The sequence below is a fragment of the Mobula birostris genome, chromosome 6, assembly GCF_030028105.1.
Source record: "Mobula birostris isolate sMobBir1 chromosome 6, sMobBir1.hap1, whole genome shotgun sequence".
NCBI lineage: Eukaryota > Metazoa > Chordata > Chondrichthyes > Myliobatiformes > Myliobatidae > Mobula > Mobula birostris.
The window spans coordinates 145,850,071-145,867,042 of record NC_092375.1 but is presented as its reverse complement, the minus strand read 5'-3'; the positions used below and the strand labels follow the sequence as shown (position 1 = coordinate 145,867,042).

Here is a 16,972-nt window from a genome sequence, read left to right as displayed (position 1 = left end):
ATAAGTGCAGGAATCCACAGAAGTGTGACAATTTATCACTATCCTCTCAATAGGAAAAGATGACCTGATCAATAATGAATTACATATTCAGCATGCCTCTGGATAAAATTTATCTCCACAATGACAGCAGCTAAGATGAGAAATAATCCTGAGTTAAGGTCAATATGGGTCAAAGCCTCCACACAGGACTCAGGTACCATTGCTGTTTTGTATAGTTAACGCAATGTTATAGCAACATGAAAATAAATGAATTACAATAACAATGGTCTTGCAAAGGTTATTTTATTTTCTGAAATCCGTTTTCAGAATAATATGCTGGTGATTGAGAGCCAACTAGAAGTCCCTCATTCGCCTGAAGGACCCGATCATTGAGTTGCAGCCACCCCAGTCACTGTATCTCCTGTATCCCCCGGGTCTCAGGAAGTACTGTCGGCCTCTGTAGTTGGGATGTTCATAGAAGATCCAGTAACCATCCATCACCTGACAGGAGTGGATGTCACGGTAACGGAAACGATCGTAGACTGAGGAACAGTCGTCCATGAATTCCATCATCTGCCCTCCAAAGTCAGGCCTCTCGTAAATCCTCATCCTGTAGGTGCCTCCTCGGTACTGGAATAAAGGATTTTATTGCTTAACACAGTACGATCATGTCAAAAATGTATCTAATTAAGGTAGATTTTTTACATAGATGCAATAGTACCAAATCTCAGCAATGATAATAATTAATTATATTTCTGGACTATCCCTAATGAAATAATAATAAGAAAATTTATCTCTACATTGAGGGCAGTTAGACAATCATGTTTAAGATTGATGTAGTTCATTGTTTCTACAGTTAACAGGATTAGTTCCATTAGAGATAACATGATGTAATTAATGTAAAACGTGTAAAAGCATCAAAGTAAATTAATTTACAGTAGGTGCTGGTCTGTGTCTATAAATCGGTTGAGTTGCTAATATAAAAAGTAATGCAAATTGATCTGAGCATTTCAGATTCTTCATTCCTCACTTCCTCTCTGTCAGAGCCATAAATAAACTGTACATAGCGTGTGATTGTTGGAAACAATTACACCACCATCTCTTATTTCAACCTAGGTATCATCTGGAGTCTGACTTACTTTATTGGAACTCATTACCTGACAAAAGTGAACCAGATGATCTTGAAAGAATTTTCAACTTATGGGAGAGGGCAGATTGCTTCAACATTGAACTAACATGGCTTCAATGGGCCAAACAGCCTCACTCCATGCTTTAACCTTACTGTGGTTCTCTGAAATCATGCAATATCAGGCAGATTTTTGTAATGCAGCCCACAGGAAGCCTGATTTATTATAATTGTTTTATTATGAATCAATTATCACATAATTCATGAAAAGAAGCCATTTGTCCCACTGAAGACTTGATAGATGGAATTCTTTTCTGGCCAAACCTTATTATCATGAGATGATAAGAGGAATAGACAGTGGACAGTCAGAGACTTTTTCCCAGGGAGGAAGTGGCAAACAGGAAGGCATATCATTTTAAAGAATCTGGGGAGATGTGCAGGGGTGGGGGATGTCACAGATAACTTCTTTAAACAGACAGTTGTAAGTGGATGGAACACTGCCAGGTGTGGTGATAGAGGCTGATGGTTTAGGAACATTTAAGTGACATTTCGATGGACACATGACTGAAAGAAAAATGGAGGGCTATGTGGGAGGGAAGAGTTAGGTTGGCATTTGATAAATTTAAAAGACTGGCACTAAATCATGGGCTGAAGGACCTGTACTGCGCAGTACATATTCACATTCTATGTTCCATGTTCCTGCTCTTGGTGGATTACAGTACATCAAGTGAATTACAGGCTAACGCAGCACAGAAAGAGACTCCTCACACCAACTGGTCCATGCTGAACAAGATGTCCATCTCCCATTTCCCTATGTTTGACTCATAACCCTCCGATCCATTTTTCAAATTTTGTGATTTTTGTTTTACTGAGGTCTGAGTCATCAATGTCCAGCTGCTACATAATGTTCGATAAAACTAGCACAAACTGACCAAGTATTTTCTGTGGCCCAAATAGACTTCAATAAAGGGCACACAGAGCAGACCAGCTTCTGGAATCTGGATCAGCACACAAAATGCTGGAGGAACTCAAAGGGTCAGGCAGTGTCTGTGGAGACATTTCAGTTTGAGGCTGTTTATCAGGACTGATAAATGCTGCCTGACTGGCTGAGTTCCTCCAGCATCTTATGTGTAGACATCGGTTCAGCATAAAAAGCCAGTGATGCATACGCCAGTGATAATAAACCCGATTCCCATTCTTTACCCAGTGCCCTCACAATCACGGATACATCTCCGTCTGTCAAAAGCAATCGGTCATTCATCCTTCACACCAGATTCACTACTTTCCTGTACCATTTCTATTGACTCCTTCAACAAGTACCTACTGACTCCAAACTTGACTTCAAATGCCAGCAGCTAACTCTAGCATTTTCACATCAGCATAACATTTCAGAGAACGTGCTTGTGCTCAAGTGTAATTATTGCAAATGTCAGTCATTTTCTAGCAGTGTGCCAAGTGGCTTGGAATACCTCAGTCACCAACAGCAACTTACAGGTGGGTAGCTGCGACAGGACTTGATACAGTCATTAAATCCCATCCAGCGCTGGTATTCAGGATACTCTCCCCTGCTCAGGACATACTGGTATCCCATGTAGTTGGGTCTCTCGTACAACACCCACCAGTCACTCTCGACACGGATGGAGTTACAGCGGCTGAAGTAAGGGGAGAGGTCGGCAGAGTCGGAGCTGCACTCATAGTGCCGACCCTGGAAGTTCCTGTCCTCATAGAAGATGATCTGTGGGAAGAAATAAATAGTTTAAATCAGACTGGGGACAAATGATGGTTACAATATAATTCACAAAATGAAAAGTGGTCTTGCCTTTCCCATTGTGGTGTACGGTCAATAACCAACTGACTACATGTAACTGTAACTGGGTATTTATATACTGGACAGAAAGGCATTTACAGCAAGGTCTTTGTAATGTAAATGACGCAAACCTGAGGTCAGCAGAAAACAACATATGTCCCGTGAATGCTGAAAAAGCACCTGAGGATACGAGACGTGTCAGCGATCCAGTGATTGTTTTTGTTTTGCAGCAGGCAATTTAATTCTACAAGGCAGGAAATCAGCCTTTTTCATTCTCTGCTAGGGATCATTCTAGGGTTCCAAAAAGTCGCGGTGCCGAGATATGTCCTGAGTTATACCAAAATTTACACGTCAGAAACAACTTGCAATGGCCAATTAATGTACCAATCTGCACAGCTTTGTGATGTAGGAGGAAATTAAGTCACCCAGAGGAAACCGATGAGAGAGGAGAGAGGAGGTGCAAACACCCGAGCTATTGAATCTGGCTCTCTGTGGGGACCGGGAGATGGCGTCTGTCAGAGAGATGTTTCAACAAAACTTCTTTCAATATCCAGCCGCAGATTCTGGAGCAGCACAGTAGCATAGGTGTTAGCGTAATGCAATACAGTACCAGTGATTCAGGTTCAGTACCCACGCTGTCCTTAACAAGTTTGTTTATTCACCTGATTATCGTGGTTTCCTCCTGATTCTCTAGTTTCCTCCCACATTCCAAAGGCCTACAGGTGAGTAAGTTTTGGGCATGCTATGCTGGCACTGGTGACATGTGCCAGACCTCAGTACATCCCCAAACTGTGTTGATTGTTGCTGCAAATGATACATTTCACTGTATACTTCAATGATTCAATAACTTCTTTAAAAAATTATTTATTTCTCATGATCTGGTGTTGCTGGCAAGACCAACGTTCAATATCCATCCCTAACTACCCGAGAGAAAATGGAGGTGAACAGTTTTCTAAATCCCTGCGATCTAGTGATGTTCTCCAACAAAGCTGTTAGCAGGGAGTTTCAGGATTTAAACCCAGTGGTGATGAAGGACGAGTGATAGGTTTCCAAATCAGTGAGCTATGTGATGTGGAAGGGAAAATAAAGATGGTAATATTCCCCTGTCCTTTGGGAAATATTATCAGAGCAGCCAGGGCACGTATCTGCAGTGTATTTTTGTAGATGATACACACTGCAGCCACTATGTATCAATGCTCTGAATGAACATTTCAGATAATTGGTAATCTGCCAACCAAGAAGAATACTTTGATAGTGTTAAACTTATTGAGAGATGTTGGAGCTCCACTCATCCAGCCAAGTGGAGAATATGATGATGTGCCATGGGAATGTGATTCTTCCTGTGCCTCGTCATGCTCTTTATTCTCCACAAGGAGTGCCAGAATCGCCTTCCTGGCCACTGGATCACACGATTAATTTCATATGTCTGGTCTGCTGGAGCTGACTGTGCCTGCTAGGACAGGCATGACCTTAATCTTACTGGATATGAGGCCCACCAGCTACCCTCACCTGGTTTAGTCTGCCTGGTGAAGCAGTGTACTGAGGTGTATAGAACATACAGACAACATACCAGGTGCCACAGGTGAGTGCTGAGTGCTGAATGGAGACCAAAGGTGAGAGAACTGCCTCAGAATGGACACAACAAGCTTCTTCACCAGAGGTGCTACCCTCTGCGGACACAACGTACACCCTAACAATATAAATAAGTAAAATATAACATTTTTTTGGTTATAGTGCTGAGTACATGCTTCAATGTGTTGATTTGTAAAGCAGGGGAAAGCTTTGGAAATGTTCAACAATATTGTCATTAGGGGAGCAGAGAATTCCAGCCAAACAACAAAAGAGAACAAAGTATTGTCAACTCTTGGGCAGCACTTTATAGATTTGTTTATTCTTGAACATAGGTGAATGAAAATATGAATGTATTTTTTATGCTGTGATGGAAGATTTATTATTACACAGCTGTCAGTTGACCTTGCCAACCTCTACTCCTATTTCATCTCCATATCACTGAAACGTTCAATCATGTCTTGCCCCGAGAATGCAGTGTCATTTCTTTTTCATGTAGATATATGATTCTCTTTTGAAACTAACCAGTAATCCATTTCAACTCTGAGATGCAAACAGTACATTCTAGATTATCACAACTTGCTGTGCGGAAAATATCCTCTTTAACTCCCGTCATGATTTTTACTGTCAGCAAGGTGCTGCTTTGTTCCCAGCTCTTCACAGGGGATGTGCAACCACAGTTTGATTAATAGGACTGGATGTTACAATCTCTAAAGTTTCTGCACCACATTTGACTTGAGTGGAAGAAATTCTTAAAGATGACCACTAGATGATGTTATTACCATTACGACACATCTTCAGTTGTGTACCTCAACATCACCAGGTGTTTCGATCTTTTATCACAAGTCACTCTCAGTCGAGGCAGGTCCACCACAGGCTGATCAGTCCTGGATGTGTGTCACATGGTTAGTCTCTAGATGGTCACTTGGCAGCCCAGACAGCACCCCTTCTTTTCAGCCACAGCCAGTGACTGCTCATTTCGGCGGCATTAGCAAGTGCTTTAATTGCCTTCCTGTGGGCCTGCCCTCTAACCCCTACTTCCCTCAGCAGCTTTACGGTGGAACTGGCTACAAAGCACCTGAACCCCACTTCAACTGGGCGCACTTTTACGTTCCAGCCTGGCTCCTCTGCTTCAACTGCAAGGTTGGCATATCGCGGCCTTTTCCGTTCGTAAGCCTCCCAGGGGACCGTCAGCTCAATGATAAAGACGCGCCAACAGGAGTTGGACCAAAGGACCAGGTCAGGCCACAGGTTGGTCGTTGCAATTTCAGATGGGAAGGCAAGTTTCTGGCCTAAGTCAGCACGCATTTCCCAGTCCCTGGCTGCACTCAGTGGGCATGAGTCGTGAGGCCAGGGGTTAGCTCCCAGTTTCTCTCCTTCCTGGATAAAGGATGGTAGTTGTGGGACCGTTGTCTGGGCATTGAGAGGCCTGGCATTGGCAGTTACTCTCTTACACTCAAGTTCAGCTGCCAAACACCTCAGAACTTGGTTGTGTCTCCAGGTGTATCTGCCTTGTATTAGGCTGCCCTTGCAACTAACCAAGATGTGCTTGAGGGATGCCGGAACTTTGCACAGAGGACAGGCTGGACCCTCTCCCAGACAAAGATTTAGGTTTGTAGGACAGGGTAGGGTATACGTTTCTCTGATGATGATGATCTGTTTGACTCCATGGTCCACAGCTCACTCCATGTGATTTTCCTCCTCTCATCACCCTCCCACCTCATCCAGCAGCCTTGCTTGGTTTGGGATATTGCTTTGGCACATCTGGCTGCTGCTTCTTGGTGTCGCACCTCCTCCATCACCAGGTGTCGGTGTTCAGTTGTAGTAGCCTTTTGCCAGGTAGGTTTCATCACTCCAAGGCCAAAGCCTCCTCTGCCCTGTTGGACTTAGCCCACTATGTCCCAGTGTCAGACGGCGGCTTCTACGTCCAGTGCTGCTGTGGGTGGGGTCCATTTCTTCCGGGTTGCTAGAACAGGAGCAACTCCTCTTACGATTGGGTCCCGAGATTTTTTGAATGTCATATCCAGCCTTGTTTTGGCACATTTGTATTCCTCCACCAGGCTAGAAATTGGCAGAGAAAGGGCTCCGTTCCCATAAAGTCCTATGCTGCTAAGGCATCTTGGTAGCCCAAGCCACTTCCTCACATGTGAGCTCACCAGCCTCTCCAGCCGATTTGCATGAGACCTAGTGACCTCATAGATGGTAATTGGCCACATAAGTCAGAGCAGCAGTCCAAACTGAAAGCACCAAAGCGTCAACCTCCCTGGGAGAGCCATGTTGTTGATTAGCTTGAGGCCACTGATTGTATCCTGCCTTAGTTGTTCCACCTGCTCTGTGTCTCTGAGGTCTGCGTTGTACCAACGTCCGAGGCTCTTGATGGGTTTCTCCAGGACAGTAAGTATTGGCCCAAAATTGATACAAAACCTTATGTCGGTGAGCCGGCCTTTAACAATTGAGATATTGCGAGACTTACTGGGTTTGATCTCCATTCGTGCCGATTTGATGTTTCCCTGGAGTTTATCCAGCAGGTATTTGGTACATGCTTTAGTTGTTGTTATTGTGGACATGTCATCTAAGTACACCCTGATTGGAGGACGACGCAGCCCACTCTTCAAGTGTTTCCCTCCGACCACCCATTGTGATGTTTGGATAATGAGCTCCATTGCCATGATAAATGCCAGAGGAGAGATGGTACAGCCCGCCATTATGCCTATCACAAGGTGCAGCCATGTGGTGGTGTTATCTTGTGTGGTGACACAGAACTGCAGATCCTGGAAGTACGCTTTGACCAGCTTTGTGATGCCCTCTGGAACCTGGAAAAAGCTGAAAGCTGTCCACAGAGTCTCGTGAGGCACCGACCCAAAAGCATTGGCAAGAACTAGGAAGACCACATGCAGGTCTTTCTTTTCTTTCTTGGCAGTTTGTATCTGGTGCTAGGTGACATTTGCGTGTTCCAGGCATCCTGGGAAACCACGTATTCCTGCTTTCTGCACCGATGTATCGACGAAGTTGTTGTTCTGCAAAAAGGCTGAAAGTCTTTGAGCCACGACACCAAAGAAGATCTTTCCTTCCACATTCAGGAGACTGATCTGGCAGAACTGACTGATTGTTGAGGAATTCTTCTCTTTGGGTATTAGTATCCCTCCCGCCCTTCGCCATGCCTTAAGTATAATTCCTTTCTCCCATGCCACCTTCATTAGATTCCAGAGATATTTCAGGATGCCAGAGGTGTTCTTATAGAGTCTATATGGGACGCCATTGGGCCCTGGAGCTTGATCTTGCTCGTTTAACTTTACTTTCCACCTCCTTCCATGTAGGGGGCCTTATGTCCATCTGGTGCTCAGGTGGGTGGATTGGTTCCATGTCATTCGGAATGGTGACTGGTTCATGCCCCTGGTTATCAGAGTGGGTCTTCCTTAGGAGCTCCTCCAGTTCCCTCACAGGTACTCTAAGGACCCTGCTCTTCTCCTTGCCAACGAGGCTTTTGATGAACTTGTAAGGGTCTCTGTAAAAGCTTGCCCTCACTCGTTCTTTCCTCTTATGTTGTTTTTCTCAAACATTCGCTGCTTTGTCAAGCGCTGCCTTATTTCTGCTTGTAATACCTCAATTCCTTTCCTTTCCCCTTCTGTGGACTTCCTCCACTGTTTCCTCAGCTGTCTCCTTTCCTTCACCAGTCTTTCGATTTCCTGCTGTCTCCTAGATGTAGGCTGGACTGAAGGTTCCTTCTGTGTTTTTTCACCCCAAATCTCTCTAACCCACAGCTGTATATGGTGTCTCCCCACTTCTTCAGTTTTATTTCCACACTTCCCTTCAGTCCTTCTAGAAGATGGACTAGGTCCATGTTGATGATTTCCCACTCATTCTTCTGGCAGGATTTAGGCCACAAGATTTGGGGCTTCTGTCCTTTCATCTTCCTTTCTGCTGCTGGCCGTGGCTGGTTGGGCTCTGGACTCGTGTCTGGTGGTGGATCTGTGCTTGGTTGAGCTTCGCCCGGGGTGCGGATACCCTGTGGACTGTTGTGTTTGTCCTGCCACTGGACTCCGCTTGACTGATTTGATCTACCTCTTAGAAGATAATGGTCAACGCGAGGCCCCTCGCCGAGCTCCCTCAGGCACTTTTTCCTGCCCTGGTGGATCTTGAGCCCCTTCTCTGATGTTATCTTTGTCCAGCCTCAGATGCAACATTGTAGTTCGTGTCCTTCCGGAGCTGCTGCTCTGTCAATTGCCGTGCTAGTTGTCTGTTTCGTCGTCGTTTCCATTCCTAGGTCTGTTACCGTGTAGTCTGTCACTGAGTCCCCAGTTCTCGCAGATTGTACAATTTGCCCAGACATTTGCAACTGTACCTGGGCCGGATAACTATAGTGATCACTTCCAGGTGAAATGGTACTCATTGGGACAATGACCCCGACAATTCTGTACACAATTCACCTTCGTATGACAAATGGTTTCCAGACATCATTTGCATACTTCTTACAGCAGTGTTTTTACCCCGTAAATCAGGTCTTTAGGTTGCAATATGCAACCTCTGCTGAAAGTTCACAATAACATTAGGATTACCTTGTGCTGTAAAGCTGATGGGACCAATTGAAGGATTTCGGTGCTGACATTGAATCTGGGAATATTAGCCTTTGACCATAAAACAATGATAGAGTGAGCTGGAGATTGTCCATCCACACCTGGGCAGGAGATGGCAGTAAATCTGTGCTGATCTTCACTTTCAAAGTTTAGTTCAGTGGAATTTATTAGAACTCTGCTTTGGAAATGGAGTATAATGTGTCAACACTGCCATTGTACATAACGAGTATGATTGTAGGGTAACGTAATTGGAGGGAATGTACATAATTCAGAAACTCCGACATTGAGTTAGGGTTTCGCTTTAAGAGTCTAGTTTGAGGTGATAATATTGTTAAGTAAGGATTTTTAGCGTGCTTTTGTGTTCAGGTTTTGGAGTTCAATAAAAAGTGTTACAGGTTTCATTAAATATAAAACACCTCACTACATTTTATTTCTGGAAACCTGTGTTAGTAACCCCCAATGCTCTGGGACAATTCCAGATTTATTGAACATGTTCGCCAACAAAGTTGCTTTGAAAATGCCAAAGATTTTGGAACAAAATGCCATCGCTTGGTTTGTACAAGCAGAGGCCTAATTCGCTCTGTGAGAAATTACTGCCAGTGACACCAAAATCTACGATATGGTAGCATTGCTCAGCAATTCCACGACTGTGAGAGTAGTGAGTCTGTTTGAACACCCACCTGTACACCATAAATACCAATCACTGAAAACTCAACTTTTACAGACTTTAGGACTATCGGAGTCTAAGCACACCAACCAAACAATTGCTCTCCCTACCCAGTCTCAGCATTGTTAGACCTTTGGGGCTAACGGACCACATGCTGTCTCTCCTGGGAAATCACCATCTTTATATTATTTTTAAAGAACTCTTCATGCAGCGAATTCCTCAGCAAGTTCGCAATGCCCCTGCTAATGCACCCATGAAGGATTACAGAGAACTTGTTAAAATGTCTGATAACCTCCACTCTACTAGGCAGAGGTGCGTTATTCCTCCTCCTCTCCCTACCTCAATAAGCCCAGGCAGCAAGGCCACCAACACCAGGAAATAGACTGCTCCGTGTCTGTGTTTTTACCACAGTCACTTTGGAACGAATGCGAGGAATTGCCAATCACCTTGCAACTTTGACAGTGCCAGCACATCGGGATATCAGAGATCTGTGACCACCATGGGCTCCAATTGCCAGGGGCATGGACTGTTCATTACAGACACCATTTCGGGTTGACATTTCTTATGTGATACAGGTATTCAAGTTGGTGCACTGCCAGCATCGCCTGTTGATGAGAAGGCAGAGGGTGACGAAACCTCACTGGAGGCCGCCAACGGCAGCAGGATCCAGACTCACAGGACACGACGGGTGATGCAATGGATGACATTGCACATGGGACTTTGTCCTGGCTAACGTGGCTCGAACTCTGCTTGGTGCAGGTTTCCTGTATGCCCAAGGATCATTAGTCAATCTTAAGACTGCCGGCTTGTGGATGTCAAGGGCTTTAGGTCATTACCCTGCTCGCCCAGTAAGTTCCCCACAATGACTCTGCCAATCGCATGCACCACCACATATGAGCTTGCTCGATGTTGGGCAAATTCCCAAACCTCACCAAGCCTACATTCTCCACTACAGTCGCAAAACATGGTGTCAAGCACCATATTCCCTCAACTGGCCCAGCAATCCAAGCCTGCGCGCATAGACTGAACCCAGAAAAGCTGGAAACTGCCAAGGCTGAGTTTGCCAACATGGAAAAATTCAGCATTGTACACTGTTCGAGTAGCCCCTGGGCTTCTCCCTCCATCTGGTCCCTAAATCTGATAGTGGTTGCTGCCTATGTGGAGATTACCAACACCTGAACGAAGTCACTACCTCAGATCGTTACCCAGTGCCACACATCCAAGATTTTTTGGCACATTTAGCCAAAAAGTTAATTTTTTCCAAAGTTCCCAAAGCAGCTGTGATAACCCTGTTTGGATTTTTTGTGTTTCTGCACATGCAGTTTGGACTGAAAAATGCAACAGAAACTTTCCAATGGCTGATGGATTCTCAATTAAAAGACTTCGATTTTCTTTATCTTTACCTGGGTGACATACCTGTCACCAGTGCATACCAATCTGAAACTCCACACACTTTTCAAGTGCTTAAGCCAACGCGGGTTGATTATTAAACCTGCTAAATGCCAGTTTGGGTTGTCACCCATGACTTTCTCAGCCATCGCATCTCCAGGGAGGGTGCGAAACCCCTCCCATGTAAAGTAGCCACTGCTTTAGATTTCCCCACACTACATTATGCTCTCCCTGTATCGTGCACTTAAAGGCAATACCCCGATCAAGTGCTTGACTAATCAGCAGACATAACCAGGGCATTTGACATTACCAAATGTGCACTTTCTAATGCGAGCCTAGTGGTGCATCCGGTTCCCAGCATATCCATAGCCATTGCTACTGATGCCTCAGACTATGCTGTGGGTGCTGTGCGTGAACAGCTGGTTGGAGGAGTGTGTCAGCCGCTCACCTTCTTCAGCCAGCAGCTCCACCCCATCAAGAGGAAGCACAGCGCATTCGACCATGAGTTTCCCAATCTCTATCTGGCTGTTCGCCATTTTCTTTTTCTTCTGGAGGGTCGCCATTTCACAGCATTCGTTAACCACAAACCTCTCCTGCGCAAGATGGTCAAAATATCAGAATCTTGGTTTGCATGACAGCTACACCACCTGCCCTACGTATGTGAGTTCACAACTGATGTACAGCATAACTAGGGGAAAAATATTGCCATGACTGATTGCATCTCACAGCCAGCCACTGGGGCCGTTCACATAGGAGTTGCCTATGCTGGCATGGCAACCAACCAGGTTATTGACTCAGAGGTCCATGCTTACTGAACAGCTCTCACGGACCTGCAGCTGGCTGACATTAAGTTCAGGGAAGCTAGGGTTTCTCTTCTGTGCGATGTCTCAACCAATCACCCTCGCCCCATCGTGCCCGCAAACTGGAGACAGACTGTTTTCAAATCTAGACATGGCCTCTGCATCCAGTCTGGAAGGCCTTACAGAAACTGCTTGCACTAAAGTTTGTTTGGCATGACCTCAGAAGGGACATGCATGATTGGACTGCAGCTTGTGTGGAGTCCCAGTGGACAAAAATTAACCATCATGTTCAGGTGGCATTGATATCTTCTGAGGTTCCTGAGCAAAGGTTTGACCATGTCCATGTGGACCTTGTTTGTCCTCTTCCCCTGTCGCGCAGTTTCACTTACCTCCTTTCCTTGATAGACCGTGCCACCAGGTGGCCAGAGGTCATCCCTCTAGCATTGACAACTGCTGCAGACACGACTCAGGCATTCATCAGCACCTGGGTTGTTCGGTTTGGCATCACATCTGATATTTCCTCTGACCACGGCCCACAATACATTTCAAACCTCTGGACTGCCCAGAACCTTGGTGTTGGGCTACATCACACCACAGTATATCACCTGCAGTCCAATGGCCTATGCAAGCAGTTTCACCGCTCCTTAAATGCGGCTCTGAGGGCTTCCCCAACTGATGAAACCGGCCCACCAAGATTTGGAGTATTCCACTGCCAAGCCCCTGGAGTCACAACATGGAGTCAATGTTCCTCTGGACAAGCCAGGTACACCTGCAGTTCCTCCACCGATGGAATACAGGAGATGAGCCGAGCTCCAGAAAGGCTCATAATGCCGATTTTAGTGAATTCTGGGGTTGGGCCTGTGTAGGGTGATGTAATTGAGAGGAATGTACGTAATTCACAAACACTGACATCGAGTTAAGGTTTCGCTTTAAGAGGCTGGTCTGACATGATGATGTTCTTACTTAACGATTATTAGCACACTTTTGGAGGTTTTGGTGTTCAATAAAATGTGTCACGGGTTTCATTAAACATGAAATGCCTCACTTCGTTTTATTTGCAAACACCAACATGATCAGGAATGACTTTCTACTCGAGTGCATCTTATCTACTGACACATAATTGAAAATAGATTTAGAACTGTAGTGGATTAAAGTTTGTCTCTGTTTTCTTTTGAGCAGTAGTTTCTAGGAGTGCTTTATTCCATATTATCTGCAAATGTAAGTTGTCAAATCACTGTAGTGAAACTTATACAAGATCGTATATGGGTTCAAGAAAATTCAAAGCACAGAACTGATAACTTACTAACGGCCATTTTATCTGAGTCCACCAAACCTTACTCTAGACAACATTATGCTTTACAGTAGCTGCCTAGAATTTGCTCAAGTAGCTGAGCGAGCCAAACTAAAGACCCAGACATTGTATATCATGGTCTTCTTAGGTCTCAGGAAGTACTGTTGGCCTCTGTAGTTGGGATGTTCATAGAAGATCCAGTAACATCCATCACCTGACAGGAGTGGATGTCACGGTAACAGAAACAATCATAGACAGGGGGACAGTCATCAATGAATTTCATCATTTGCCCCCCAAAGTCTGCCCTGTTGGCCATGGAGGAAATAAAATATGAAAGAAAACATCATACTCAAATGGTCAAGGACAGTGGAAGCAGACAGATCAATTGCCTTTGTTCCTGCCATGTAATTGGAGATGGAGGCCGCCACTTTGTGGAACTGTTTTACGTCTTCCATTTTGTGAGATAAAGTTGCTTTGCTTTCTGTGTTTTAAAGAAAACACAATGTTGCTTCAGGTAACATCCAAATAAGAAGTAATTTGTGAGGTGTTTTGATATAATGTAAAATGCAGGTTTGTGAATGCTGGAGTGATTCGAGCTGGTTACTGAAGAGAGCAAAGAGCGATAAATTATTGATTGTCACTTGCTGGGAAGAGGGTAATAAATGGATGTGAGCCTGGAACAGAGCCAATAAAAGGGTGTTAAATGTCAGACCCTTGACCTACAGCCAATGACACTGCAATGCAATATTTGAATTGGTAAGGAACGAATACAAAAGTGGGCTCTTCGAGCATCCTGTCAAGAGATCCACCATTACAGGAAGAACCCCCACACAGGGGCTGGGCGAAGGGGCTGGCCAACGGAAATCCCCCATTACGGTGTTATAAACGGGAAAAGTGCTATGAGTGAGGAAACAGTAGAATTCATATTCTAAGTTGTTGACACGGGGGCAATATAGTTCCATTGTTGTATGTGCAGAGACAATAAAGTGCCAGTGCCCATTAGTTACAGTTTGTGTAGTGAGTTTCATCACCTCGTACCATGGATGAATGGTCAACAGCCCTCTGGTAAATTCTCACCATTGTAGTTGCCTCCTCAGTACTGGAATAAATTATTTTAATGCATACTTTATATAATCGTGTCAAAAATGCATGTAATATACTGTGGATATTCTATATACAGTAAGAAACAATGTGCTGATACTGGAGAGGGTTCAAAGGCTTGTCACATGAGGAGGGTTGCATTGTTCTGGGGTGTACACACTGAAATGTAGAAGAATGATAGGGTGAGGGACGGTGATGAAGAAGAATTGCTTTAGCTGAGGATGGTGAAGCTGTCGAATTAGTTCTCACAGGCAGCTGTGGAGGCCAGGTCATTGGGTGTCTTTAAACAGGAGGTTGATAGACAGGATAGGGTGTGAAAGGTACGGGGAGAAGGCTGGAGAATGGGGTTGACAGAGAAATGGACCAGCCATGATCAAATAGGGGAGAAAACTTGATTGGCCAAAGGGCCTAAATTTTGCTCTATGTCTTATGTCTTAAATCTTTCCCCTCTCACTGCGTCTATATATGCCCTCCAATTTTAAACTCCACTACCCTGGGAAAATATTGTGACCCTCTACCTAATCCATATGCCCCTCATAACTTTAAATATTACTGTAATATCACCCATCAGTTTCCTTTACTCTGCGGGACACAATTCTGTCACTTCTCGTAACTCAAACTTCAAGTCCCAATATCATCCTTGTGAATTGTTCCTGCTCCCTTTCTACCTTAATGACACCAACTGGAAGTTGCCATCCAAGCTACAAACTGTCTTGACTTGGAATATATCCCCATTCCTTCACTGTCACTGGGTCAAAATCTGGGAAATCTCTCTCTTAATAACTTAATGAGTACACCCACATCCCACCAACTCCAGCACTTCAAGAAGGTGGATTTCTGCAAGATTTGTAATGAACCCTCTCTCTTTGCACAACCTTTGATCTAAAACAGCTTATGTTCTCATTTTTTTCCCACACACTGGTCTTGAAAACCATCTGACTTACTCTCCATCAATTCTACCTCTCTGCAATAATAGCTAACTTGATTTTCTCTGTCTTTGTAGATGAGAGTGGCCGATAGTTACTGTATTTTCTGTGCCTTTCATTGGTATTACTATTTACTGGTCTGGAACTGACTCACGCCAATATTACTGTCCTTGGCGCTTTCTCCGCTTCTCCAAAACTCATTCACTTTAGTTATTAAACAATAAACTGCTGAAGGAACTCAGAGGGGCAGGCAGCATCTGCAGAGGGATATGAAGATTTCATTTCCACAAATTGCAGTTTTGATTGCTGGTCATTATAAGCTTTGATTTTTGTACTATACAAAAAATCAGTCCACTGTTTTCTGCAGGATGCACCTTGGTTTAGCCAATGAACTGACACCTCAGCTTACTTAGTTTGGCATCTGAAGGTTGCATGTGAGCTTTGTCTTCACATTAACTCCTGACACAGTAATCAGGTCCCAGTGTAGCCACCGAATGTGCATTTAATACTGACATCAGCATCTCCTGTCCAACTCACAAAAGAAGTTCATGGAGGAAAATGGCTGATTTAGTGTTGACTCGCTGGGTGTTGGAAATTTCCTGTGGAGGCAAAAGGGTGGTCAATGTTTTACTTCGAGGCCTTGCATCAGGAATAAGAGTGTAGAAGGGAGATAGCCAGTAAATAGAGGGGAGGGAGAGGAATGAGGCAGGGACTGGCAGGCAACAGGTGTAACCAGGTGGGAAAAGGGATAGAACCATGTATGGGGAAGGTCAGGGTGAAGGGTGCGAGAGAATGGCTGGAAGGTGATACATATAAACAGACAAGGAGAGGGGGAGTAATGGAAGGTGGATCCAGGAGGGAGAGACAGAGGATGAAATGTGATAGGCGGAGATACAAAAGGCCATAGGAGCTGGAAAATGAGAAGGAAGGAAGATGAGAAAGGAGGGATGATGGTGAGATATTTTATGATGGAGGGATTCTTCCAGATCTTCACTTCAGGATGTTTTCCATTTTCTCCTGCTCTATCTCCAGTTGGATGTCTACCCTCTTCACAGTCTGGTTACTCATATCACTATTACTATTGTTCTTACACTTTAACTTTCTGAATTCCTTTGAACACTCCCCAACAACACTCACACAAGAAATCCTTAGGACTTTCACTCATCCCTTCCCCTGTATCTATCTGCCAACCCCTGCTCCAGTCCTTCTTTATACTGGCTACCTTCCCTCTGTCTCACAGTTCAAGGTCTCTTGCACGATGGACAGCTGTCAATGCAATCTTCTAATCTGTATTTATCCCTCACTAATCATAATACAAATGAAATTGCTTGTAATTGGAAGTGTCCTTTCACATGGTCAGAAATTAGTTGTGAAGGAAAGATCATTCGGGAAAAGGGAGTCTCTCTAATTAGTAGCTTGTGACAAGAATTCTCATTAACGATGTTATTGTCGGCACTTTTGTCTTTTGGGCTGTAAACGTCTCAAGAATGCTGGCACAAAAATGGATGGTATGTGTCCAGATTGCAACAGGCGGGAAGAGGCAGTGTGGTGGTGCAGGTAGTAGAACCACTGCCTCACTATGTCAGCAACCTAAAGTGATGTCTGTATAGGATTTGCACATTCTCACTGCAAGCCCGTGTCTTCTTTCTAGGTGTTCTGGTTTTGTTCTAGATCTGGGAGGTGAACTATTTGGTGGGTAAATCGGCCATTGTATGTTGTTCTCTGTCTGTAGGTAACTACAAT

General features: G+C 44.5%; 1 protein-coding gene across 1 annotated transcript; it reads right to left on the bottom strand.

The window, feature by feature from the left end:
- Positions 1-333: 333 nt before the first annotated feature.
- Positions 334-5,789, bottom strand: LOC140198741 (gamma-crystallin S-1-like). Its single transcript, XM_072259755.1, has 3 exons — positions 5,592-5,789; positions 2,598-2,840; positions 334-609 (listed from the first exon to the last, which is right to left on the bottom strand). The coding sequence occupies exons 1-3, from the start codon at positions 5,787-5,789 to the stop codon at positions 334-336; spliced, it is 717 nt and encodes a 238-aa protein (XP_072115856.1).
- Between the last annotated feature and the right edge of the window lie 11,183 nt (positions 5,790-16,972).